Raw genomic sequence first — 24653 nt, 5'->3', positions numbered from 1 at the left:
CATTGTTGCGGGTGCCTTGGGCGAAAGCTACAGCTTTGACGTGGTAGTTGAAACTGCTTGTATTAACGTAAGTAATCGCACCCATTTGAATTCCATTCAACTCAAGATCGAACTACACAGCCCAAAATCGCCTTGATTTTGTGGTATGCCGATCGCTCATGTCTACAGCCGCAGGAGGCAGACTGCATTCTCGTAGCTGATGTTGTAGCTAAATATCGGTGGCACGCAAAGTTGCAGGACATGAAATTTGAATATCCCACCAAGAAGGCACATAGTTTACTCATGTGGAAGCTATCTCTGGCTCGATGTGAAGTAGTACAGGTTGGTCTTGGCAGACATCATGCAGCATATTCTCTAATTTCCCTGGTTTTGTATCTCTTTTGCGCGGTGAGCGTCAATCAACCTCCCGATGGTGGCATCACACCTAACAAACTGCTTAGCCAGATGATGTTTTGTTTCATACCAGAACTCACCATGTGGATAGCTCCTTCTGCTTAGCGGAGGAGCGGCGCTCGGCATTGGATCGCTTGTGTATTTGATGCTCCAGAAACGAAGCGATAGTCTGGTATAACCCGCTGTCCATGACAAGATATTCATATCGCATGACAGAACCGCGGGCACGATATCCTATAGGAGCTCCTGATGTCATATGGAACGAGCCCATAATTTTTGGAATCAGCCGCTCAACCAGCTTCCAGCTATTGTAGATCACGGGATCCCAAGCAAAATACTCTGATGTCGGAGACAGGCGTGGACGCGGCTGAAGCTCGCTGGTGTCCAGCGGGACTACCCACGAATGATGGTCATGGACCCAACGGATGACATCGCCGTGAAATGGAGCTCCCCTGCTCTTCTTCTCTTGCGGCGGAGTGATCAAGATGAGCTTCCATCCTCTGTTTCGATACTTTTTGAACTCAGCCCTCCTATCATTGCGAGAGGCAATGCATAAGGACACCCTCTGTTCAAAAGTCGCCTGCGGGTATAAGCTATACGCCGCATCGAACGCGATGCAGTTCATGACACAGGCTAACCGAAAATTCAATGAAGCTGTAAATCTTTTTGTGTACTACAGATCTGGTTTTAACTCACTACTGTGAAAGTTGAGTATCGCCTCCAGAGGACTGATGAGCGTGGCAACGACCTGAACAGTGAGTGGACCGTCAGGTCCATCCTTGGTGAAATTATCGAATCTAAAGATTGATATGGACGCATATTCATTAGCCTTCCGCTTGCTCGGTGCAGAAGAGTATCCTTCGTGCTCCATTAACCAGTGCCCAACCTCTTTGGCGCTATCTTCCCAGACATATAGGTCCAGATCTGATCCAGGATAAGAGGTTGAATCGAGGAACTGGAGTGCGTTGGAGCCAGAGATGAGCATTGCAAGACGAGCCTGCATGTTGCGGAATGCAATGGGGTCATCAAAGAAGCGCCTGAGGTGATGATTGATATTGAATGCCCTGGAGTGAAAGTCCTGTACGCTGTTGTACGCGAGACGACATGTGCGGCCAAAGCGAATACGAGCACCAGGGCTAAGCCGGGAGTATATTCCATCATAGATAGGATGTATCGATAAAATAGAAGAGAATGACGACGTGCGCCCTATGTCCCGTTCTGCGCAATCCATATTGGCACTTAGTAGTGAACGTTAGTTCTGAATCTGACGTGCGGTTAAAACATAAGCACGCACCTTGATGATAAAAGAGAACCCATTGCCTATGTCGATACGAGGGAGTTACGAGGGGCGACAGAGGAAGCATTTGGTCAAGGCATGTTTTGAATTTCCGAAAAAAGCAACACCCAAAAGAGGATGTGTACTGCAAGTCGACAACTTTCAAGCCTCAGCTTCAGATGCAAAGTTCGAGGTTAGAAAAACGACAAGTGTTCAATTCCATCCCCTCCGTCCGAAAAGACCGACCCCCTCTCCTCCACGAAGTCTCCACGATCGAGTGGCGCTCAGAACAGCAGCCACCCGCTCAGAACTTCATCAGAGGTCATAGGCTCGATCGCCGCGGCGGGACCCGGGTCCTCAAACTAACACTCTATCGTCTACTTCGCAATCGTCATGGACTTAGTTTTTAAAAGAGATGCTGGTCAAGTACCCTCTGGAGCAGATGTTAAGCGAGGTGTTCGGAATCGTCGTATAACACTACTGTAAGCAATCATTCCATATATTGAGGAGATACTGTATACCACGACGTCTATGCTACATGCCGTACGTCCTTCAATATTTCTATCTCATGTGGATCACAGCTTGACGAAGCCCTACGGATCCTCCAGGTTTATGTTCACAGGAGACTCAAAAATCATCGGCATCTCCTTTTTCTTTGGTCCTCAAGTAGCCTCAAGGGCTACCGGCTAGCATTCAAAGCGCTTGACGCCGTGTTGCGTTGGCGTTGTCATATAACCTAGCTAGAAGCCTAGAACATCTCGGTGTCTCGAAGACTCTGTCGCGCAGCTGGCTTCACACGACACGCAGCACGTTTGACATGCTTGGTCTCAACAGTCTTTCGAAATATAAGACTAGAAGAAAATGACTTCAAAACTTGATCGGTTGACCCCTCGCCTTCATTCTCCCTTATCTGTTTGACCTCGCACTCATCCCGTATTCCCCCCTCCTCCTCATCTCCCGTAACAACGACAAGTACTCTGCAACAATATTTGCTTTCTCATCAAGGTGCGTGCTTATGTTTTAACCGCACGTCAGATTCAGAACTAACGTTCACTACTAAGTGCCAATATGGATTGCGCAGAACGGGACATAGGGCGCACGTCGTCATTCTCTTCTATTTTATCGATACATCCTATCTATGATGGAATATACTCCCGGCTTAGCCCTGGTGCTCGTATTCGCTTTGGCCGCACATGTCGTCTCGCGTACAACAGCGTACAGGACTTTCACTCCAGGGCATTCAATATCAATCATCACCTCAGGCGCTTCTTTGATGACCCCATTGCATTCCGCAACATGCAGGCTCGTCTTGCAATGCTCATCTCTGGCTCCAACGCACTCCAGTTCCTCGATTCAACCTCTTATCCTGGATCAGATCTGGACCTATATGTCTGGGAAGATAGCGCCAAAGAGGTTGGGCACTGGTTAATGGAGCATGAAAGATACTCGTTTGCACCAAGCATTGATCAGGACAAAAATTTCGATGTGGCCAGCGAGACAGTGTTCACTTGGTCGGATAATCTAGATCAATCACTCGCCAGGAATGACTGTGATGACTATTACTCCACACAACCTCTTGAATGGTACAGCTTCATTCAGAATGGACCCGATGGTCCTCTCAAAGTTCAGATTGTTGCCTCGGCCCGTAGTCCCTTGGTTACGATACTGAACTTCCACAGCAGTGAGTTGCAATCTTACTTGCAATGTATAGCCAGCCCCTCAACTCACCGAAACTCTCGATCAGCTTGTGTGATGAACTGCATCGCATTTGATGCGGCGTATAGTTTATACCCACAGGCTACCTTTGAAAACAAGCGCTCTTTGTGCATGGCCAGCAATGCTAGCAGGGTTGCTGAATTTGCCAAGTATGAACGCAGAGGCTGGCAGCCCACAGTGTTCGTTTCGCGCCGAAAGGAAAGGGACATCAAAGCATTGTTCCACCCCGACGATACCCGTTGGGTCTGTGACCGTCATTCGTGGGTACTCCCGCTGGATACTAGCGATCTCCGGCCGCGTCCACGCCTGTCTCCTACATCAGACTAATTCGCCTGGGATCTAGTGGTTTACAATAGCTGGAAGCTGATTGAAAGCAGCGACGACAAGTACATGTTGATGGAAGGGTTTTCTATAGGCCGCTCTGACTGCCCCGCCGTGCGATATGAGTATCTCGTCGACTGCGGTCTATTCCATACTATTGCTTTAACTCTGAAGCCGAGCCGCGCGTGCGTGTTCAGATCAGTTGCGGACATGGTGAGTCTCAATCTATCTCGTTGTAATATCTAGCTGAGCGTTTTTAGGGAGGATGCTACTATCGGGAGATTAATCGATGGTCATTGCGAGAGAGAGAAATTGGGGCAGTCAAAGGTGTTGAGGTGCAAGATGAAGCTGAGCCATATGCCCATTTCGCATACTTTTAGATAGAACATCACACAGTTGTCTGTATATGTGTTTCAAAGATCATCCAACGATAATGCAATATGGCGGGCGCGGTGCATTCGTTTCCGCTGACATTGATTCAATCCTATACATATATCTGTTTTACATCGAGCAAGAAAATAGCTTCCATCCCAGGACAGGCGGTATCCTGATTCTTGTCGTGCCGGCAAATGGTATGATCAACTCGAAAAGTGGTATGAGCTTTCAAAATCGGAGAAATCAGGATGTTCACACTCTGGTCCTCATAGGAGATATGCTCTTTGGCTTTATCTGACATCGGCACGATCATGCTCGGCTGCAGAGTACTGAGTATTGACTTCACCGCACTTCATGAGCAGGCCCTTCCGATAGACCTGTTTATTATGTCGTGCACACGAATATGTGGGTATATTGCAGCACATGCCTTTCCTGTTTCACCTACCAATTCCTATACAGGTCCCAACCCAAGCTTCAAGCTATTGAGCCCAACTTCAAAAAGGAGCCCGATGTTCTTAGCCACCTCCTATCCTTCAGCTGTAAGTCATGCACTTCGAAGTCTTTCCGTCGATCTTTAGAATACAAGCGCTTCTGGCAGCGAACGAGGAGGCTCTTGCCCTCCAAAGTCATAGATACCACCGCGATCTTCGAAAGTCTCGGGTTCCCAGCCGGCGCCGGCGAGCACGGCATGCACGCCGACTTCGAAGATGCTGCGGCCCGGTATCTTCTTTCCACCTTGGCAGTTGAGAAACCTGGAATCTTCGCGGGGAGAGTGCAAGGAGTTAGACAGTAAGGGAGAAGAGATGGCGAGGATGTGTACCGCATTTCCTCGTCGAGGAGTAGATATGAATTTTCCATCGCGTCGTTGTCCTCGGCGACGGGATTGTGCGCCTTGTGACGTTTGAGGAATCCTTGGAATTCTTCATTGGAGATGACGAGGTCATCGGCGTTCCGCAGAGCGCCTGGGCCCGTGTTCTCGCCTTCAAGCAGAAGCACTTGGAACACCTGATACAAGTGTCGGTGGGGCAATGATATCCAACGAAAGGAGATCGTCTCAGAGCGATGCGCACCTTCCAGCGTTGCGGCTTCAGCACCTCCAGTGCGGAATTCATATCCTCCTCGACATTGTAGCGATTCACAACTGTGTTCATCTTGAACTTGAGGGGTGGCGTCCGGGCATGACAGTATTCTGCAATCCTCTGCACGCGACGCCAGTGCTCCCCATGGCGCTTGCTGCCATCGCGGCGTCCAATAAGCTCGTTCGTGTCCTCGTTGAACGAGTCGCACGAAACACCCATCCAATTCGGGTACTGTCCATATGTGTCCAACCACTGATCTGTGACCTTCGACCCGTTACAGATGACGCCGGTGTCGACATCAAGCTCCACCTTCGCATAGCGAAACAGCTTGCCCAGGAACTCGGGATGGAGAAATGGCTCCCCACCCGAGATATTCAGACGCTGCATGCCCGCTGCCTTTAGCAGGCGAAGGCCCCCCTGGGCCTTCTCGAGCTTGAGCTTGTTGGAGGAGAGCGCGGTGTGGAAGCAGAATTTGCAAGCATAATTGCATTGGCGGTGGGGGAAGTGATTGACGGAGACTGGTATGGGCTGTCCATGGTCATCGCGGGTGCGTATGTCCCGTATGGGGTGAATTTCGACAGTGGGACCTGAGTCTAGCATGGCGGGATAGACCAACGGGCTGGAAGTAAGGAGAGCATACAGCGAGACCTTTTTGCACAGAGTCAAAGTGCTTGATAACGGGGAATCGTTGTTTGATAGTCTTTGTACTGAGTACCGACCTGGTCCAGGAGTTTGCTCAACGGTACATGGCAATCACGTACAAAGGAACACTAAATTCCGGGCAACTATGATCACATACAATACAACTTGTTGAGAAAGGGAAATGATAAGTAGTGTGTGAAACACATGATGCACAACTCGCACCGTCTAGCCACTCTCCAACATATCAGGCGGCCGACACCCCTTCCTGCTCAATCTTTCGCCGCTTGCGATTCTGGTCCTCCACAATCAGCCTCTCCGCAGCTGACATGGGCGTGTCCTTTCTCTTCATGCTCGACTTATCGTCCGAAGATACCTGACTCGGAGTCGCCTGTTTGAAAACGTTTGGCCGCTTGAGTGGGTTCGCGCCTGCCTTGAGGGGATTTGCGCCTATCTTCAGAGGGTTGACGGCAGGTTTGAAAGCGTTCAACTTCAGCCCGCCCGATGGACTGTTGGTATCCAATGTCGACACTGTTGATGTCGTCGGTTTAGCTCCGAACGACAGTACAACCTTCTCTCCCTCCTCCCGCTTCAAACCCTCCTCCACGGGGGGCGAAGCCGATTTGCTTTCTCCGTTACCCTCCCCCTCCTGCGCCGCACGTTCTATTTGCTCCTCGATCAACATACGCTCACGCGCCTCGTCGCTCATTGTCGCACGCTCCTTCTTCATCGATGCCTCCTGCTTCGCGAGCGCTTTCGGACTATTGTCGATCCACGCAATGAACCAACCTTTCTCTGTCTCATCCACTCGCGCGACTCCTGTCCGCCCTAGATGTTTCACGAACTCGGTAAGTGTGACCCAGCGCGTGGAGTTCATATGCAGATGGTGCTTGTCCTGGATGTGCTCCTGGTACACTTGATTGGCTCTCACTCGTTTGGTGCCGAATCTATATCCACGGTATATGCGATAAAAATTCTCATATGACATGACGAAGGACTCGAGGACTTACCGTCTCGATAGGAGAGTGACAAACTCAGACTGAAACTGGCCGGAGAAATCAGAGATGTGGCGTCCAGCATTCTCTCCAACGACAAGCATCTGCCGCAGATGAGCTTCGGATGCAGCATGGCACTTGAAACCATTCTCATCCCGACATTGTTTCTCGCATACTTGGCAATACCATCGAAGGCGCTGCAAGCCCTTCGACTTCATCTTGTTTGCCAGGTATTTTGGGGTTCCGACTACAGCAGAGCATGGTTAGTTGAACATCTGGCTATTTGAACAGCATAATAATATATTAAACACACCTTCAGCGCGCGGCATGTTGGGCAGGTAACTGAGACAGAGACGGGAGGTTTGGAGAAGGATGGAGGTCGAGGAAACCCTTGATTGGGGTTTGTGGCTACAGCATGACTAAACATGCCTTCTACTTTGGGTATGCCCCACATTCACTCATGGCCACCTGGCACAGTATACTCGTACTCGACATCCATCGTGTCTCTAGCTCGGGGTTATTCCTTTCGAGCACGAATATTACATTCTATTTTAGACCTCAGGTATTATTATGATGTCTCAAAGTCTCAGCGATAAAGCCAAGGGGAAACAGCGCGCCGTGGACCCCATCATCTCAGATATCCCGCAGAAGCTCTCGCGCGAGCTGATGGTCAGGTTCACAGAGGGAATTCCTGATCTCGTTCTCCGAGTGGAGGAGAGAGACTCGGTGCGAGACGTTAAGTTGAAGGTATGTTCCTCACGGCCAGCTGATGCGGGGCGTCCGGTACTGATCGCGAAGACGCGCGCTCGTCGTTCACTAATTAGATTCGAACAGCTCGATCACAGCTCAAGAATCGGCGCCTGAGGTTGATTCACTCTGGACGCCTCCTCACAGACGGGACATTTTTGTATCCTTGGCTTAAATCGCTGGAAGAGCGGCAGCACAGAGCAACTGCGTGGGATGCTTCCAACGATACGGATGACACGGCGCCTCCCACGCCTTCCTCCACTTTGTCATGGTTGCAATGTTCAGTTGGACCTGAATTCGCCGAGGGCGAAGGCGAAGAGGAAAATACGCCACAGGTATGCATCACGAAGTCATCATGGACCCCTTCTTTCGCTCACGGCCGCGCCACCTAATTCTCATAGACCGCCCAACTCAAACCTCTCCGCGGATTTGACCGCCTCACGACAGCTGGGTTTTCGGAGGCCGATATTGCGAACTTTCGCCGTCAGTTCCACAGCCGGTCCTCGTTCGACTACCTGGCCACGACCGATTTCGCCACGGATGAGGAATGTGCGCACTCGCGATCCTCGTGTTCCAATATCTTAGAGACTGATTTGTGAAACAATGCAGATGAGGAACATGCACGGGCGCTGGAGGAGCAATGGATCGACCAGCTCGACAACGCAGGTAGTGCCGCACTCTCGCAGAATAACGCGTCCGGTTCAGAGATCTTGCACGGGATAATTGTTGGCTTCTTCTTCCCACTGCTCCCGTTCTTCTTCTTTCGCGAGACCAAGCCTGCTGTGTTTTGGAGTAACGGTGCCGCGTCAGAATCGCTCAGAAGCAACGTTTTCTCGTGAGCGTCTGCTCCGTCCCTGATACTGTTCCGCGCTTAAACCTTTGCTTTGTTGCAGACGCCGAATGCAGATGGGCCTTGTCGTTGGGTTCCTGGTCAACCTCCTGTTTGGCTTTTGGAGATATCTATGGGGCACCCTATGAGTCGATCATGAGTGCGACAGCATCGTACTATATCTATGTTTTTGGTCTGATTTCGTTCAGCCCGTTTCTTCTCCATTTATTGCTCATCAAGAGCGATGACGGTATCATGCCTTCCAAGAGGAAGTCTTGATTGATACCGGATCAATCATCAATACTCATGATGGTCAGCACATTCAGTGCTCCATGAGAACTCGAAGGAAGACCTCTTTCGCGCAACAGTCGCGGTCCTTCAGGAAATCGCGCGATCAAGCCGTATCAGGTCGTATTGAATGATCCCCGTTCGATTTGTTCTCCATCATTATTAATCGGCATAACATCAGTATCCATCCCGTTGTGCGTACGGTGATACGTCCAGCTCCACGCCGAGTCTGCGATTGGCACTTGACTTACCTCTATTGTGATCGATGTGCGAGCTCATGTAAGGCTATTAGATAGCCGTTGCTCTAAGGTGTCAAACGACCCATTCTCTAAGGATACTGCTAAGGTTCATTATCAATCCAAGCGTGCTTCCTCAAGTAGTCAGTAAAAAATTTCACCTGTATTCATGTGTTTATAGTAAGGCTCCAGTTTACATGTTAGGCTGCGTTAAATAAATACATGCCGACCTTGCGTCGAACCCGCCTGTTTTGTTAAGGTAGGCCGCAAGCAAACGCGACTACATCACGTGATGCTCAGATGTCACATTTGGCGGGGGAAGGCGTTACATTCGCAAGAAAACGCTATCTTCTCACTCACCGAGAAGAAATTGAGAAACCGGGCACGGAGCGATCCTTCGTATCGGTTTTATTGACATTTACTCCGTGCCGCTTTTTTCATTTTGGACTCAGTTAAAGAGAAGATACATTTTAAATATTTTTGAGTGTTGCTATGACCGGAAGTGGAATATATATTTTTAATCATAAGTTTATTGGCATCTTGGACAGCAAAAAGATACCACGGCCATCGCAGGCTTCCGGACTCAATTTTGGAGCAGCTAGATGAACATCACATAGAGTAAGATACTTATGCAGTATCACTTTCATTACACATACCACTCCTCGCCCACTTTCTGTCTCTCCTATCCCCTGCTCACTTATTGTCAACAAATACCACTTATCAACTACTTAATAAGTCTTTTGTCACTCCATGGTCACTCAATGTCATGTAAATGTAACGCCACGTGATGTAGTCGTGTTTGCTTGCGGCCTACCTTAGAATACACGCTCCGATGTAGTAAGGAAGGATATCAGTATGGTTATATATAATGTTTCTTTCAAATCAGTCGTCTTTGGGGCATCACGTCGTATCATCTCTCACTGTGCGGTCCCGCAGTCCGTCCATCTCCATGTGCTGACCAGCGGCAGTGGTGCTCTCGCCCGCGGTCGACTCCGACTCCGACCATCCCGCGTCTAGCGGCACATCGAATTCGTCGACCCCAATGAAGCCCGCACTGACGACGCCGCTAGTGATACCGCCGCTGCGCGACGTGTCGAGCACTGTACTTCGTACGTGCCGTACTTGCCACTCTCCGACGTCGCCCTGGGTACTCCGATTCGTGCGCGCGCCGGAGATATACTGCGTCGAGCGCGACGCGGAGCGGAGGTTGAACATGAGTCTAGAACAGGGGTAGAGTCGAGTCGATGAGGAGATGAAGCGGGTATTAGTGCGGTCAGCTGGTGAGGAAGTCGCGGGTGGCCGACCTTGATACCATGGTGGACGTGATTCTGGAGGTAGCGTTGTCTCCAGCTTCCAAAGCAAGTGTAAACATGGCAGGACTTACAAGGATGCGAATGGGGTATTTATCGCGCCGATGTCATCCTAAAAGAATAAGCACTATAAGCCAAGCACGCTTGCTGATCAAGGCCAAGGACAGGACGACATACCGGGGCAAGCTTGAGACTGACAGGGTCAGTCATTGCCACTGTCAGTTACACTTTCGCAAGTACTGACCGTAAGAAGGAAAACATTGAGTAGGTTGACAATGAAGATGATGCTGGACGTGTGTTTGAGTGAACGTCGACGATAGAGCTGCTAAGATAGAGATAGACTGACAAAAAATAAATGATACCTGTCATCATGCATGAGCGTCTTACAGCCAAGAAGAGATACGTATCACGCACCATCCCTCACGATAAGCTGTATAAGGCCCACCGTGGAATTTTTGAACCGCAAGTAGATGCTTCTACCGAGGGTGAGCAAGAACACACTCGAGTCGAACACGAGGGCCGCCATAAACATAGCCGACAGTCTGTTGCCGGTGCCGGGTTTCTTTGATGGGAGACAGCCAACCCAGCCTGGTGGAAGAACCGCGGGGGAACCGCCTGGGACCGACCAGAGCATGACTGCAATCTCGCCAAGGAATATTGCAGAAAGAAGGACCAGGACCCATCGTGCCCGGTTGTAGATGGCATATACGCGCAATACTGTCCATGTCAGTCATTATCTTATTTTTTCCTGAACACTCTCTAACGGTGAGGTTTGAACTGACTCAATATAACTGTTTGATGCAACAAACGGAAGCACGTCAGACTTGGATGCATTATGGAAAAATCGGGAGAGACAAGCCAACTTACCACCTGTGCTTGCGCTGACGATGGGGGCATTCGTGACTGGAAGCCATATCCAGCTACTGCAGACTGATCCAGTAAACCGCGGGTCATGGTCGGCGAAGAAATTCACGATGGAGACGACAGGAGGAACGTAGCGAAAGACAAAAAAGCAGCAGGTCGGCAAGCTGATTTTCGCCTGCCAGATATACTTGACCTCCTCGTCGAAAGTGAGGAGGTGGTCATATATGTTAATTAGCGACGATGCGAGGATATAGTACTTGTTGTCCATTAAATGCGCGAAACCGACTTCATAGGCGTGCGGCACTGCTGAAGAACCGGGCGTCGACATCTTCACGGACAAAGCACACACAGAGGGAACGGGATGAAAAGGTAGGCAAGTGAGGTGTTGGCGAGCCCTCTTGTACTTATGGGCTGGGTTTCCGCGTATCATTGGACCGTTGCTTCCATGATACAGGGCGTGCTCCCGCCCGATCGATCTGGTCAGAGAAGGCACTGAAAGCCTTGGTTTGGGTGCACTAACCTGATTACGTGGAAGTAACTATAGAATTCCACATAAAAACATACATTGGGGATCCACTAGAGACCATATGGGCGCTGATCGTAATTTCTTGATTGCACGAGGATAACGAGGATATAAATACGTCTGTCGTCAGGTGTGCACAAATTGTGATGTTCGGAAGTATTCCTAGAGGACCGCTGAAGCGCTGAGAAGTTGAGGAACAAGTAGCTCTTATTACGGTCTGCGGCATCGAGACTGAGAGTACTGACGGACCAAGTACGGCATAGAGTGTTCTTGCTGCATGCATGTGAGAAAAAGTCAATGGCACGCACCAACAAATTGCAGCTTCGGCTTCTCCCGACAGAGGTCTACGTAGGTCTATGTGTTACTGATCCGACAGTCCTTGGACTGCAAAGCTAGAGATATCTCCAGGAGTAGGTTCGCCTTTGCAACTCACAAGAAATGCGAAAACACAATACAAGTGATTTCCCAACATCAATGCCTCAAACCATCAGCTACTGCCACGTCTAAAGATTGCGAAAGCTCCACGAGGACTCAGCAGATAATGTCGAAGTTAGACGCTGGGGCAGCGTGGATCCCGGTTAGTGTTGTGCTCCATTGAATGAACAGCCCCATTATGGAGAGGTTTTGATGATGAATCGTCAACCTTTGCTATGCTTGACGCTTTGACCCCCATGATTCGCAGATGTTGATGCTGGACATCTCTGATCCACGGGCAAGCATCCAGATGCCCCAATAATAGCACCCGCATCAGAATAGTGCTGTCGAGTTTGTCACTACATCATCCAGAGAAGGCCGCGATGAGTAAGTGAATCGCCCTTGTCATAAGAGAACGTCTTGGCTGTGAATTACGCCAGTATATAAGACCCCTTCGACATCTGCGTTCTCCCACTGATACACATCATGGCTACCCTCAGCGATCTCAAACTCGAAGGCAGCATTCTCACCCCCGCGGATGAAGGCTATGCCGCCGCAATCCACCGTAGCACCGATCTAGCCATCAGAAAAGCAGCATACGTCGGGCTCCCCACCTCGTATGCCGACGTGCCGAAGCTCATCGCCTTCGCGCTCGCTAACCGTCTTGAACTCGCCATTAAAGGGGGTGGGAGCAACATAAACGATACCGGGGCATCTTCCTCTGAGGGTGGACTTGTGATCGATCTTGCCAAGCTCAACAAGGTAGAGGTACGATCAAATCGACAAGAGGTTGTCGTGCAAGGCGGCGCACTTTGGGGCGATGTGTATCAGGAAGCCGCAAAACATCAGGTCGACGTGGTTGGAGGGAACGTATGGAGCGTCGGAGTCGGGGGTTTCTTGACAGGTGGAGGGCATTCGAACCTCAGTGCGGTTCGCGGGCTGGGGAGCGACAATATTGTCGAGGCTACAGTGGCGCTCGCTGATGGACGGATCGTGAAAACAAACCCAAATCAAGAACCCGATTTGTTTTGGGCCATCCAAGGCAAGTGTCTCTTCTACTTCTCCCCCCGACGTTCTAGTTGTCCTAAAAGATCGACAGGTGGGACTAGTCGGTTTGGCGTTGTGCTTGAATTCGTGCTCCGTGCCTATCCTACTCAAGGCCCTGCCAACGTTGGAGCAGTCGTACTGCCTGGCACGGCGTTTGACGGTGTCTTGGCAGCTTTGGAGGTATTCGCCTTTCCTTCTTGGACTTCATGACAAGCATTGACTTAGTACACGTGTAGGAATGTGCTCCATTGATCGAACCGCAAGATCGCATCATCGTCGCATTCAGCCGTGCTCCTCCTGGTTTTTACGTGCGTCATGCCATCGCAGCCATCATTCCATCAATCGTTGACAACCTATCAGCCTGGGGTCCTCATTCTTCCATACATTCCAGGACCCGCCTCGCGCGCTGAGACCCTCCTCAAGCCGTTCCGTGCGCTCAACCCCATCGTCGACATGATACAGGCTGCGCAGGACCAGTTCACCGTCTCGCACGGCTCGGATGCATTCATGGCGAACGCGCCCCGTCGCGTGTACCTCGCGGGTTCGCTACTTCACGGTGGTCCTGCGGGATATTCCCGCGAGCTGTTCGCCGATGTGTGGGGGCGCTGGGTCAAGTGGACCAGCGAGCACGAGGAGGCAAAGGAGTCTATGGTTATGTTCGAGTTCCAGCCTGTCGGCGTCGTGAAGGACAAGGGTCCGAGTGTGGCTGCGTTCTCAAAGCGCGACACTGTGAGCTACGTTGTGATTCATGGCAGGTGAGTTACTTGATTGCTTTCATTCATTTACATCATTGACCGTATCATCCTTTTTTATCGTGCCAAAAATTACAGAACTCGCGTTCCTGAGTTTGACAAGGCAAATATAGGGTGGGTGCGAGAGACGGTTGATGTCATCCGCTCAAAGCAGCCCGACGGAGGCGCTATCCCTAACTTTGCCTACGGCGACGAGCCTGCTGAAGTACTGTTCGGCCCTGAGAACGCCAAGAGGCTCAAGGAAGTCAAAGATAGGTATGATCCTGACGGTGTTTGGAAGAAGGGTGTCAGGATTTAGGTCGGCCTGAGTCCTCCCTGTCAATTATAGTGAAAGAGAAGCATATGGTGGAAAGGGTTGTACTGCTGTACGAGTACGTCGGACTTGTGGATTGGTTGTAAAGAGGCAAATCAACCTACTGTGCAGTCTCCGTTAGTCAATTGCCCTGTGATCGTTTTCAGAGAAGAATATGAATCCTTGCGATGTATTGATGAAAGCTACTGAACATGCATGAAATGTGTACAGAGCGTTTCAATCAGAGCGGGATGCATATAATAAATACACAAAAGGATTGTGGGATGGTCTACCGGGCAGATAGCTACTGTACTTGTGGACATAACTTAGAGAGTATGGACGATAAGAATACGCGAATGAAGTGGATGAGCCTAGAAATTGAAAGTAACGGTAATGGCGCTAGATGAGTAGTCCGATGGGTGGAATCAGGCGTGACCAATAAATTAATGAGCGATCGGGGTGACAGTTAAGGGTGTTGCTGCCTGTTGGCGTTCTTGATAAGATCCGCAGCGCGCTCTGCCATTATGTAGATAGCAGCCTGGGGTGCGGCTGCTGGGATTGCAGGCTGCGAAAAGGGGTTTGTCGATGAGACGCTATAACATCGCCTCTTAAATGCAGCGGACTTACCAGAATACTGCCATCAACAACACGCAGACCTCTCACTCCCTTCACCGTCAAATCCGGGTTAACCGCTCCCTTTCCATACGCGGGAGGGCCATATGGACCCATGGCTGCCGTGCCGAGAGGATGGTTAAAGCTGGCGGTGTTTTTGGCTGCATATGCGTCGAGCTCGGCATCGGTCTCAGCTGTGGCAAGATCTCCGTATGGCCCTAGGACATAGTTTGCCCATGCGGGTGCTGCCACCATTCGCTTTGTCGCCTTGATGGATTCACGGATAGTGAATTTGTCGAACGCAGAGCTCAAGATCCCGGGATTGGCGATGGGAAGGTCCCAAGGTGATGCGGAAGCAAGCTTCAAAGTGCCGCCTATAGAACGATTTATTTGAGTGTCGACTAGACAGGGGACACAGATTCAAATTGCAAACATACGGGAGGACGGAGAAGTGACCGAGGTGATCATGGACAAGTAGTGACCCGATTGGACGAAATCGCCATTAGGGGACACAAAGCCATTCTATGGGAGGATTCTCAGTCATGCGAAAGGGTCCCATGTGCGATCACCACTTACAAATATCAAAAACTCGTAATGACTCGAGCGAGGACCGGCAGCGGGGTCTGTCTCAGTTTGGAAAATGGATGCATTCTTGGGCAATCTAAACCAGCCGATGTGGTTCGAGATAGCCATCGTGTAGAAACCCTTCTTCTGAGTACGCCACAGATCCAATTGCTGCGCCGCAAAAGTGGAGTTCTGTACCAGATCATCGGTGGTGACGCTTCCAACAGGGTTGACCTCGTAGACGTTTGACAGGAGAGGATGGTCAACGAGATGCTTGCCAACATCTGGACTGTCGACAACGGTAGGAATCTTAAGAGAGGCGAGGTCGGCGGAAGGACCAATTCCGGACAGCATGAGGAGCTGTGGAGTACCGAATACACCGCCGGAAAGGATGAGTTCCTTGGTGGCGTTCCGGGCATAGAGGGGTGCTACCAATCTATTTCGGCATCTGGCACGGTACGGATGGATTTCAATTAGACTTACCATCCTTGGAGGTTGCGAATTGTACTCCACGGAATGAAGGTATACCACGCTCAGTGCCTGTCTGGATGAGCTTCGTCGCCTGTGTATTGATCAAGACATCGAAGTTCGACCTCTTGAGGTAAGGTTGGATGTAACCAGTCGAGGAGCTGACGCGCTGTCCTTTCTCCACCATGTTCTGTGTCCAACCTAAAGTGTGCATTCGTTAGATGCATAAAATAAACGCGCAAGAAAAAATTCTACTCACCGATGCCAAGCGCGGTCCCGGCGTTCGTGTCGTGACTAAATGGAAACTCCTCCGGTAGCTGTTTAGTCGTCTCCATGACCATGCTGTCGATACCCAATGGCCATCCGGGCAATGAAACCCCCAAAGGCCCCGACGTACCATGAGCGGATATATCAATCTGCCCAGTGGTGTCGTGACCGTCTGCTGGTGGAACCACTCGTTCGTGCTACATGGAACATTTTCCGAGATGAATAGACGAATTGAATGTAATTTGAGACGAATCACCTTCTTGATATAAGGCTGGAGAGCGTTCCAGCTCCAACCACCGTCACCAGTGACGTTTGCATACCGGTCAAAGTCGTCAGCTGATCCACGCGAGTAGATCATGTAGTCTATGAGGTCGTGTAAGAATTCGTACAGGCAGGTGAAGGGATATGCAGTTTCTCACTTATAGAGGTTGAGCCGCCTAGAATCTTGCCTCGTGGATAATTGATAGCACGATTGGCCAAACCAACTTGCTTGGTAGTAGTAAAATTCCAGTTATGTTCCTTGTTTGGTGAGAGCTGCACATCAAAGAATGGAATGGCAAAATTCTCTAAGCCCGCAGAACTGGAACAAGTTCAGTCAGTCGAATCTACACACAACATCAATCTTACTCACTTTTCGCCAGCCTCGAGGAGCAAGACTTGAACCTTGGAATCTTCGGACAGACGATTAGCAACAACAGCTCCGCCGGCACCCGCTGAAAACCCATCAGCCTGAGTACGTCTGGAACAATCGCAACGTGCTTACCTCCGACGACGATGTAGTCATAATCTTTTCGAGGGAGCTGGGATGGGTCGGTATATAGTGTAGCATAAGAGAGTTGTGTGCCAAGGATGAGAGACACGACAAGACCAGAGAACCCAGGACCCATGGTGGACGGAAGGAAGGTTGGCGGACGATGTGTCCCCAAGTGTGGAGCTTATATGTACGACAATCCCGATCACGCAAGAAAGGAGATAGGCCAGGAGTATCCAGGCAATGGGATGTAATTGGCGACGAGGAGGCCAGAGGACAACTTGTGTAAGCTCCGAGCAGCTAGATCAAATGAATTTATATAAAAGCAAGGCACAGTGAGGCCTCGCCAGCATTCACAGCTGCATAGAGCGCGACTGATCGACTAACTGCCTGTGCCAGCTAATAAACGCGTGTGTCTGCACGGAAACAAATCAATTGATGACGCTAAATGAGAGAACTCGACAAAACGTCACCCGAGTCTCCAAGAGTCTGGAATTGATGCTCATGTTATGAACTGCTAGGAATAAGAGCTGCTAGCGGCTCTCGCCAAGTTCCATCGGGGCCGTTTGAGTCAAGCGAGATAAATGAACGACAAATGCATGCCCTTCAACATGAAGATTTTAAGCGAACACAAAGAGAAACCTGACGCGCTTGTGCGGCATAACGCACGCTGAAACGTATCAAAGCAGATAGAGAGTGGAAAATGGTCTGTAGTGTCTTGTGTGCTCCTTGGCTTCTCGTGGCCACTGAGTCTGGGTCCAGGCAGGCAGTGTATGAGGTCAGCCTCGGATCAGTTCATACGACATTCCAAACAGAGTACAGAAGTAGTACAGACCAAGACAGACAAGCAGCTAAATGATGGGCTTGGCTTTTCCGGGTCGCATCTGATCTCAGCGGGTTGGTTCCTGGCTTGGCAGAGTCATGCTTCGAGCCCTGGACCCTGTAATGTCTTGAATGTGGGGCTTGAAAGCTGGAGACTCAGGATTACAGCATACCCATGTTCTACCAGACTGGCAGACAGATGTCAGAGGTGAGCATAACTGAGCATGATAAACCCGAAAGTCTGCGCAACTAATGAACTAGAGCCATAAGGCTATTTCTTGCATAATCCCCGACGACAACGTTGGTTCCAAGTCCTCTAGAACAACTTTTCAGACTCCACGACATTATAGTTACCACTCAAGCGAGTTTGGTTTAGAGACGATGGCTGCATGGCTGTGCAGACGCCAAACGGTGCATGCGAAGGACTGTCGCTTGATTTCGGCTACCAGGGTACTACGTTATTGATTACTTGGGTTTAATATCCAACCATGGTGGCGCTCTCAATGCATTGCGAGCCCTGATGATTTCGTCAAGAGCCGGTGCTATCAGATTGCCAGTCTTTGATGCACTTTTGATTGTTAGATGTAGAGAAACGTACCACCACGCAGTCTGGGATGCTACTGATTAACATGATCGTTGTCAAGCACAGCGACGGAAGGGGTGTGTCGTTGAACATGCCGGTGAAGTGCTGGAGAGAGCCCGCCAAATTCCGTAATGTTAGAATTCGATTGGTGTACTATTTGTCCTTTTCTAGACGTTCTGACCTTTCTCAGGTGACTGTTTCGTTCTTAACATTTATGACGCTCGTCGACTGATCGCACATGTTACAAGTATACAACTGTAGTCCTCTATTGTTCAAATCTTTATCCCCTTCTTCCAGAAACCTTCAGGGTCATATTTTGCTTTGATACTCTTCAGTTTCTTCGCATTATCACCATACATGACCTCAGGTGACTCATCACCACAAGCGAAGTTCGGGATGGCGCCTCCTTTGGGATGTTTGTCGCGGATTACACCAATCGTCTCGCGCACCCACGCAATATTCGTCTGATCGAATTCTGGAACATGATGCCTGCGAGATGTTTAGGATGGTGAAAGAGGAGGCTCAATCTCAAAGGAACGTACCGTCCATGGACTAGGACATAGCTGACGCTGCTGCGCTTCGAAAAAGCCGTCTCGTCAGGGTGTCTGTTCTTGACAACCCCGACTGGCTGCCACTGCCACATTAAGAGGTTTCCCTTTCCATCGGGATGATCTTCCGTGAACTTCACAAACGCACCCCACATCTGTGCAAACAGCTCCTTGTCAAGTCCCACAGCAGTATCGTTCAGCTGCGATCCACCGAGATACTGACGCTTCGGAGCGCGCGCCAGAATCTCATCGCCTCCATGAGACGCTTCGTACTGAGTTGGAACAGGGTGAACAAAGTCGATGATAGGGTTGAGGGAGCGAAATGATTTGAGAGCAGCTTCAGCACGAGAAGGAGGCCCGGGCAGATACGGAAGAACAACAAGACCGGGCTATAGATAAAATGAGTGCATGTGCCCAAGGAGCATTTGGTATACTCACATAGAAGTGAGGAGGCGCGCGGCTAAACTCAACGATCAGATGATCCTGAGGCTCCATCTTCGAGATATACTCCTCAAGGACTGGGACGAACGCCTCAAAGGCGGTTCCTGGGAAGACGAGGGGACCAGCGAAGGCAGGTCCCTGTGTTGGGTACGTGCGCAGGGTGAATTGCAATAACACGCCAAACTGACTCTGACCACCTACAAATAGCATCCGGTCAATCCAGACACATCTGCTGCATTAGATCCGCTACTCACCTTGAATCGCCCAAAAGAGCTCAGGCTCTTCTGTAGGGCTCGCTGTCACTATCCGTCCGTCAGCGAGGGCTACAGTAGCCTGGAGGATATTGTCGCTGCCCAGTCCGTGCTGTCCGCTCAAATTTGAATACCCTCCGCCCGACAAGAAACCGCCTACACCAACGCTACACACATCACCTCCTACCACATCCACCTTGTGTTTTGCCGCCTTTTCGTACACCTCTCCCCAATTCGCTCCGCCCTGCACTATGGCCGTGCCGTTCTCCTGCACCGTCACCTTGTTCAACTTAGCCATATCGATCACGAGCCCGCCCTCGGATGACGACGCGCCCGAATCATTCGTCGTGTGTCCACCGCCCTTGATCGCGATATCGAGCAAGTTTGTGCGTGCAAAGTTGATCAGCTTCGGGACGTCGTCAAAAGATGTGGGGAATGCAACGTATGCCGCGCGTCGGACCGTGAGGTCGGAAACCCGATGAAGAGACGCCTCATACCCTTCGTCAGAGGGCGTCAGAACGGATCCTTGAAGTTGAAGGTCTGCGATGGATGCCATGGTACTGGTGAGTTCTGCATGTCAAGCTGCACGTTCTGCCTTATAAGAACGCTGAGCAAGAGCATCATCGGCGCCAATCCATGCCATCTGCGTGGATGACATAAGCATAAGTGTGCAAATCTTCCGAACCGCCTCGGACGTTCACGCGTTCATTCAAGTTTCAATCTCGTCCACTACTATCGTTGCACCGGAGTTGCAAACGGGATGGGAGGTTCAAAATCGAGCTCCTCACAGCATTTTTTGACAGCACCTTCCATGAAAATTTGTAGTTGTTCATTTAAGTACTCTTCAAGTATGCTAGTTTTTTTAAGAATAGAAACTGGGTGCAGCAGTGAGAAAGCAATGGATAATGGTTTTTAGGACAGAGTTCTCCCAAAGATGCTCAAGATCCCTCAGATCCTTGAGTTCAATGTCAAAAAAAAATCAAGGAAGATAATCAGGTACCGCTAAAGACATATAGAACATTCTATTTGACTTTGAATACTTCAATGCTCTTTACTAAATTGTTTTTGATGGGCAATGTCAGGACCCCTGAAAATAGGTGGGGAGGGCACAGGTGAGATTTTGTAAAATGCCCAAAAAAGTTCGGACAAAATTCCCAAATTTTGCCAAAAAAGTTCAGATTTGCCTAAGGTTTTGGGTCTGTTTTCCCCAATGTGGCCGGATGTGAGAATCAGGCATTCTGAGGGCTCAAAATTGGTTGGATGCTAAGATCAGGCCTTCAGAACCCAAATTTTTGCTCGGATTGCTAGAATCAGGCCTTTTAAGGCCAGTATTTTGTTAGAATATACATGAAAAAGACCTATTGAAACTGTAACATGCAAGTACAATGTGAGATACCATTTACAAACCATTCTGCAAGCCTTCGTCATCGGCCACGTCATCTTGATCTCATGCCAAGCACTTTCCTCCATGTCTCAGCTTCTGCAAATCCTGCACAGCAATACCAAGACTCTGGGAATGCTTGTTCAGATTGTTGTAAGTGGTAAGAGCGATGTCGTCAAGCTAGAGGTAGCGGTTGTCGGAGTCCGAGACTGAGCTGCCTGGCATTAAACACAAAAATGAGTCTGGAGTAAGATGCTCATATGTAAAGGCCTGGAGTAAAGCCAATCATGTGTGAACTGCCCGGAAGGTTGCTGAATAGGATTGCTTGTAAAGCTGTATGCATAGATATGAGATGGCACCAATATTGGTGGAGCTTTGCTGCTATCCATGGGCCCCCAATTTGCCTCCACCCTGTGAATAAATTGAGATTACTAGTAAAATTGAGAATAGTCAGTACTAGATTCAATGATGATGATCAATACTGCACAACCTTTTCCCATATACAAGCGCTTGTCACTAATGACAAAGCTATAAACTCCAGCGACCAAAACCCGATGGCATGGTTGCTGTCCAGAAGGAGTGCCGGCCGACGCATCAATTAGAATGCTTGCGATAGGCGGCGGAACACGCTTAGAGAACACAAGCTTCCGATATTGATGAATCTGAAAGAGAGTATTGCTGTTAGCAAGGTATTAAATCTCATAGGTCACTAAACGTACTGCTGCTGCTTGTTGGCCGGCTGCAAGCTCAGCATTTGCAGAATTACCTGTCAACTCACCGACTGCTTGAGCACTTCGGCCTCCAGGTGCAGAACCCTTCCATCTCTCCTTCTGCTCGAGGCTTGTGCCAATCCCCTTGTCCTGCTGCTGACAAAGCATGGCATTCATCTCACGGACAATCTGTTGGCAAACACCACTAGTGGTCTTTTTCAATGGAGCTGACTGAACATCCTGCAGTGATTTACAAATGCCATCAGGAGCGCACTGTGTCTTGTGTGCTTTCCGGACTTTCACAAGAGCTGCCAAGTTGAGCTTGATGGCTAATGTCAAATGCATGTCAAAGATATGTCGAGGCTCCAGTGGCAGATTAGACAGGGCAGGAAGCTGAGCAGCAGCCATGACATGGGAGATTGCAGCTATATCTTCCTGTATGTCTCTCTCTTGTTCCTTGAGTAAAGGCTCGACAGTGAGTTTCCACCTAAAAATTGTTTATCAGTACAGTAAAATTACAAGGAATAGGTACTCACGCTTTGTAGAGGTTGTCAACATCCACTGCGATGGCTGCCAATGATAGGTTGAACATGCATTTATCAACCTTGTGTATGTGACCAACAGCTGTCTCATTGACCCTAAGAAGGTGCTTCAGATCTTTGGCTTCATTATTGTCATCGTGGTCATGATCAGTACACCATCCGTCTGGCTCCTCTTCCGATTCTTCATCATGCTTTGAAGTCTCTAGGTGAAACCAAGATTTGACACTGGGTAAAATGAGATGAGTAGGAAGCTGCAAGAGTAGGTCCAAGGGTGAAATCCCTAGAATGCTGAAAGGATTTTCAGCTTTGGACCAAGCATCTTGAGCTGCTGCCTGAATCTCTGTGTCGGTCGGGAATGCTGACAATAGTCTGAGATTAGCTCCATGAGAATCAAAATATGTATGGGCATAGCCAGCTGCATGAGCTTTAGGATCACTAGAGTGGCCTAAAAGTACTATGGCACGGATACTAACATGCAGTCGAGGCATCATATAGAGTAAGTCAAGGAATGTGAAATCTTTGATGAGCTTGCAAGCTTCGGCAAAGACGTGTTTGCACAGCTCGCTAGAATGAAGCCAGAATAAGAGAGGATAGATGTCGTCATTTAGATGATCACGGTAGATGATGATGAGGCTTATGAGGCCCTCGACGACAATTTGAATGATGTCAGTGGCCTCTCTGGAGATGAAATACTTTGCTTTAGGGTATTTAGCCCTGTTGAGGAAGCATGCCCAGAGATCTACGAAATTGCGAGCATGCAGGACCATCTTGATGCGAGTAATATGGTCAATTTTCCGGTTTTGGTATGCATCAACAAGCTTGCCAAAGATAAAGAGATACACAATCTGCCCAGCTCGATCTGGGAACTCTTGAACCAAGTACTCCAGAGTGGATGCAGAGAAAAATTGTGTGGCTGCATTGTCATCCTGACGGTCCATGTTTTCAACATCACAATGGTATAGTGGCGGTGTTCTGGGCCCAAATGAAAAAATGCGAGCGTCAGAATACAAAGCAACAGAGTTTCCGAGGACCAACAACCTCGCACCAGAGCAGTTGTTGTTCCAAATGGTCTTCAGTGTGTGCTTTGGGTCTTGGATCATGACAAGAAGCCGGTTGTTGTAGGTGGGAAGTGTGACTTCCAAAGGATCGAAAGCGGATAAGGGACAAGGATGAGGGATCATATATGTGACACAAAATGGAGAATGCGCAACTATGAGACGCTGGAGTTTGCGCTCCATCTCTGTGCTATTGCAAGCATATGAGGCAATGTAAAGCCCATGCCTGCAATAAACCTGTGAGGATTTTGTCACTCATTTTGAAAAGAGCTTTGGCACTCAAGGAGTTTGGGATAGCTTTGGCTGCAGCAATGATTGATGGTGCCCCAGATAGTGGCACTTGAACAGTCCACATGCGAACCTGGAAGACAACTAAGAAATGCTCCAAAATGAAGTTGATTAAAGGCTTACCTTTGTAGCTTTCTCAAGCTCCCCTGATCTTAGAATCTTCTTGAGGTCCTGTGGAGTTGGAATAGGTATGGGGTTGCCTATATGGCCAACCAAGACATGTTGTTGCAATTCAGCATCCCAGTATGTACGTAGCGTAGCATACAGTTTTGTATTGTCGCAGCTTAGCCCAAGAGGACCATGATGATCCAAGGATTTGATGATTTGAGCGACACAGTCGTATGATGAGAGTCCAATCACGGAGGGGAAGCGAGGCATAGCCGCCTGCTTCATCCTATGATAATAACCCTGTCAGAGCCATCCTTAAATATGAAAAAAAGAGAAACTTACTTAAAGCTTCGAGGACTATGCAAATTGAAATGCTGTCCCATGAATCTGTAAACTCCCGGGCTCTCGATAAGAGCTATATGTGCAAAGTCGTCCAGGCTAGGCGTGTATTTCATGTTTTGCAGTCCCTTCCCAGCCTGAGTACGTTCCTGACCATCGACAATGGCCACGAGCAAACCATTGAAGATGCGACAATTGGCATATTCACCTTTGAGGACCCCTTTGATATAGCGTATATACACAGAGTTCTGATAGACCTGATAGAATACATTAGTAAGTTCACTAAAACCTGTAAAGCTCTTTCACACCTCATCAAAGATGTCTTGAAGCCCTAGTGCTCTGGCATACATGAGCGCGGCCTCCTTGTCACGGTAATGGGTATTAAGATATTTTATGTTATTCACCGTAGGAACTGGCCAAGAGCATGCAAACTTGAACTGCTTGGACCTGCTGATCTCCATGCAAGATGCACAAATAGCAGGCCCTTGAAATGCTGTAGAGTTTTTGACTGTTTTCTGGCACAATTTAGCGAATATGGCTCGTGCACTGGTACGAACCTCCTATGTGTGGGAGTGAACTTGAAGGCGGTAAACTTTGGCCTTCTCCTTGGCCATGAGAGTGGAGATTGGACGCTTGAACTTCTCCTGCGCAAGATAGTTTGCACTCACGCTGATACGCTAGAGGTGGTTCTAAGTGCCGAGCACAACACCAAAACAACCTCTAATGCAAGGACTGGAGCTAGTATCTGATACACAAGGAATTGTTAGTGAGGACTTTAGAAATTGATGGCGCTGATACGCTAGAGGTGGCTCTAAGTGCCGGGCACA

The 24653-nt window shown here is 49.3% G+C and overlaps 10 protein-coding genes across 10 annotated transcripts; 3 read left to right on the top strand and 7 right to left on the bottom strand.

Annotated features, from left to right (window-relative positions):
- Positions 1-233: 233 nt before the first annotated feature.
- HETIRDRAFT_434061 (uncharacterized protein) lies at positions 234-1710 on the bottom strand (the record flags this gene model as incomplete). Its single annotated transcript, XM_009547814.1, has 4 exons — positions 234-424; positions 474-1026; positions 1090-1631; positions 1688-1710. The coding sequence occupies 4 exons, from the start codon at positions 1708-1710 to the stop codon at positions 355-357; spliced, it is 1188 nt and encodes a 395-aa protein (XP_009546109.1). The 3' UTR covers positions 234-354.
- Positions 1711-2052: 342 nt separating this feature from the next.
- On the top strand, positions 2053-4143 carry HETIRDRAFT_444789 (uncharacterized protein). Its single transcript, XM_009547813.1, has 6 exons — positions 2053-2212; positions 2278-2674; positions 2731-3350; positions 3414-3645; positions 3729-3919; positions 3967-4143. The coding sequence occupies exons 3-5, from the start codon at positions 2738-2740 to the stop codon at positions 3739-3741; spliced, it is 858 nt and encodes a 285-aa protein (XP_009546108.1). The 5' UTR covers positions 2053-2212; positions 2278-2674; positions 2731-2737; the 3' UTR covers positions 3742-3919; positions 3967-4143.
- A 512-nt stretch (positions 4144-4655) lies between these two features.
- Positions 4656-5760, bottom strand: HETIRDRAFT_316900 (uncharacterized protein; the record flags this gene model as incomplete). The annotated part of the gene is made up of 3 exons (XM_009547812.1): positions 4656-4833; positions 4902-5086; positions 5152-5760. 3 exons carry the CDS (start codon positions 5758-5760, stop codon positions 4656-4658), a joined length of 972 nt encoding a protein of 323 aa, XP_009546107.1.
- A 286-nt stretch (positions 5761-6046) lies between these two features.
- HETIRDRAFT_451248 (uncharacterized protein) lies at positions 6047-7123 on the bottom strand (the record flags this gene model as incomplete). Its single annotated transcript, XM_009547811.1, has 4 exons — positions 6047-6746; positions 6810-6898; positions 6971-7041; positions 7108-7123. The coding sequence occupies 4 exons, from the start codon at positions 7121-7123 to the stop codon at positions 6047-6049; spliced, it is 876 nt and encodes a 291-aa protein (XP_009546106.1).
- Positions 7124-7290: 167 nt separating this feature from the next.
- Positions 7291-8707, top strand: HETIRDRAFT_439906 (uncharacterized protein). Its single transcript, XM_009547810.1, has 5 exons — positions 7291-7541; positions 7619-7876; positions 7943-8090; positions 8151-8376; positions 8435-8707. The coding sequence occupies exons 1-5, from the start codon at positions 7365-7367 to the stop codon at positions 8517-8519; spliced, it is 894 nt and encodes a 297-aa protein (XP_009546105.1). The 5' UTR covers positions 7291-7364; the 3' UTR covers positions 8520-8707.
- Positions 8708-9794: 1087 nt separating this feature from the next.
- Positions 9795-11396, bottom strand: HETIRDRAFT_451246 (uncharacterized protein; the record flags this gene model as incomplete). Its single annotated transcript, XM_009547809.1, has 8 exons — positions 9795-10113; positions 10279-10316; positions 10382-10390; positions 10449-10491; positions 10551-10566; positions 10619-10921; positions 10987-10995; positions 11072-11396. The coding sequence occupies 8 exons, from the start codon at positions 11394-11396 to the stop codon at positions 9795-9797; spliced, it is 1062 nt and encodes a 353-aa protein (XP_009546104.1).
- Positions 11397-12491: 1095 nt separating this feature from the next.
- HETIRDRAFT_474875 (uncharacterized protein) lies at positions 12492-14295 on the top strand (the record flags this gene model as incomplete). Its single annotated transcript, XM_009547808.1, has 5 exons — positions 12492-13053; positions 13105-13232; positions 13289-13360; positions 13413-13807; positions 13883-14295. The coding sequence occupies 5 exons, from the start codon at positions 12492-12494 to the stop codon at positions 14100-14102; spliced, it is 1377 nt and encodes a 458-aa protein (XP_009546103.1). The 3' UTR covers positions 14103-14295.
- aao12 (aryl-alcohol oxidase 12) lies at positions 14261-16894 on the bottom strand (the record flags this gene model as incomplete). The annotated part of the gene is made up of 10 exons (XM_009547807.1): positions 14261-14661; positions 14724-15082; positions 15146-15230; positions 15285-15700; positions 15756-15941; positions 16000-16204; positions 16264-16370; positions 16427-16587; positions 16639-16720; positions 16771-16894. 10 exons carry the CDS (start codon positions 16892-16894, stop codon positions 14563-14565), a joined length of 1824 nt encoding a protein of 607 aa, XP_009546102.1. The 3' UTR covers positions 14261-14562.
- A 1454-nt stretch (positions 16895-18348) lies between these two features.
- HETIRDRAFT_383795 (uncharacterized protein) lies at positions 18349-19964 on the bottom strand. The gene is made up of 4 exons (XM_009547806.1): positions 19407-19964; positions 19150-19349; positions 18706-19100; positions 18349-18652 (listed from the first exon to the last, which is right to left on the bottom strand). The coding sequence occupies exons 1-4, from the start codon at positions 19957-19959 to the stop codon at positions 18436-18438; spliced, it is 1365 nt and encodes a 454-aa protein (XP_009546101.1). The 5' UTR covers positions 19960-19964; the 3' UTR covers positions 18349-18435.
- A 1450-nt stretch (positions 19965-21414) lies between these two features.
- HETIRDRAFT_426868 (uncharacterized protein) lies at positions 21415-24440 on the bottom strand (the record flags this gene model as incomplete). Its single annotated transcript, XM_009547805.1, has 9 exons — positions 21415-21462; positions 21504-21523; positions 21563-21981; positions 22031-23276; positions 23329-23452; positions 23503-23773; positions 23830-24083; positions 24135-24341; positions 24405-24440. The coding sequence occupies 9 exons, from the start codon at positions 24438-24440 to the stop codon at positions 21415-21417; spliced, it is 2625 nt and encodes an 874-aa protein (XP_009546100.1).
- Positions 24441-24653: the final 213 nt, after the last annotated feature.

The sequence above is a fragment of the Heterobasidion irregulare genome (genome assembly GCF_000320585.1).
Source record: "Heterobasidion irregulare TC 32-1 unplaced genomic scaffold scaffold_05, whole genome shotgun sequence".
Classification (NCBI taxonomy): domain Eukaryota; kingdom Fungi; phylum Basidiomycota; class Agaricomycetes; order Russulales; family Bondarzewiaceae; genus Heterobasidion; species Heterobasidion irregulare.
The sequence above is the reverse complement of the archived record's forward strand: the minus strand, read 5'-3'. Positions and strand labels throughout refer to the sequence as shown.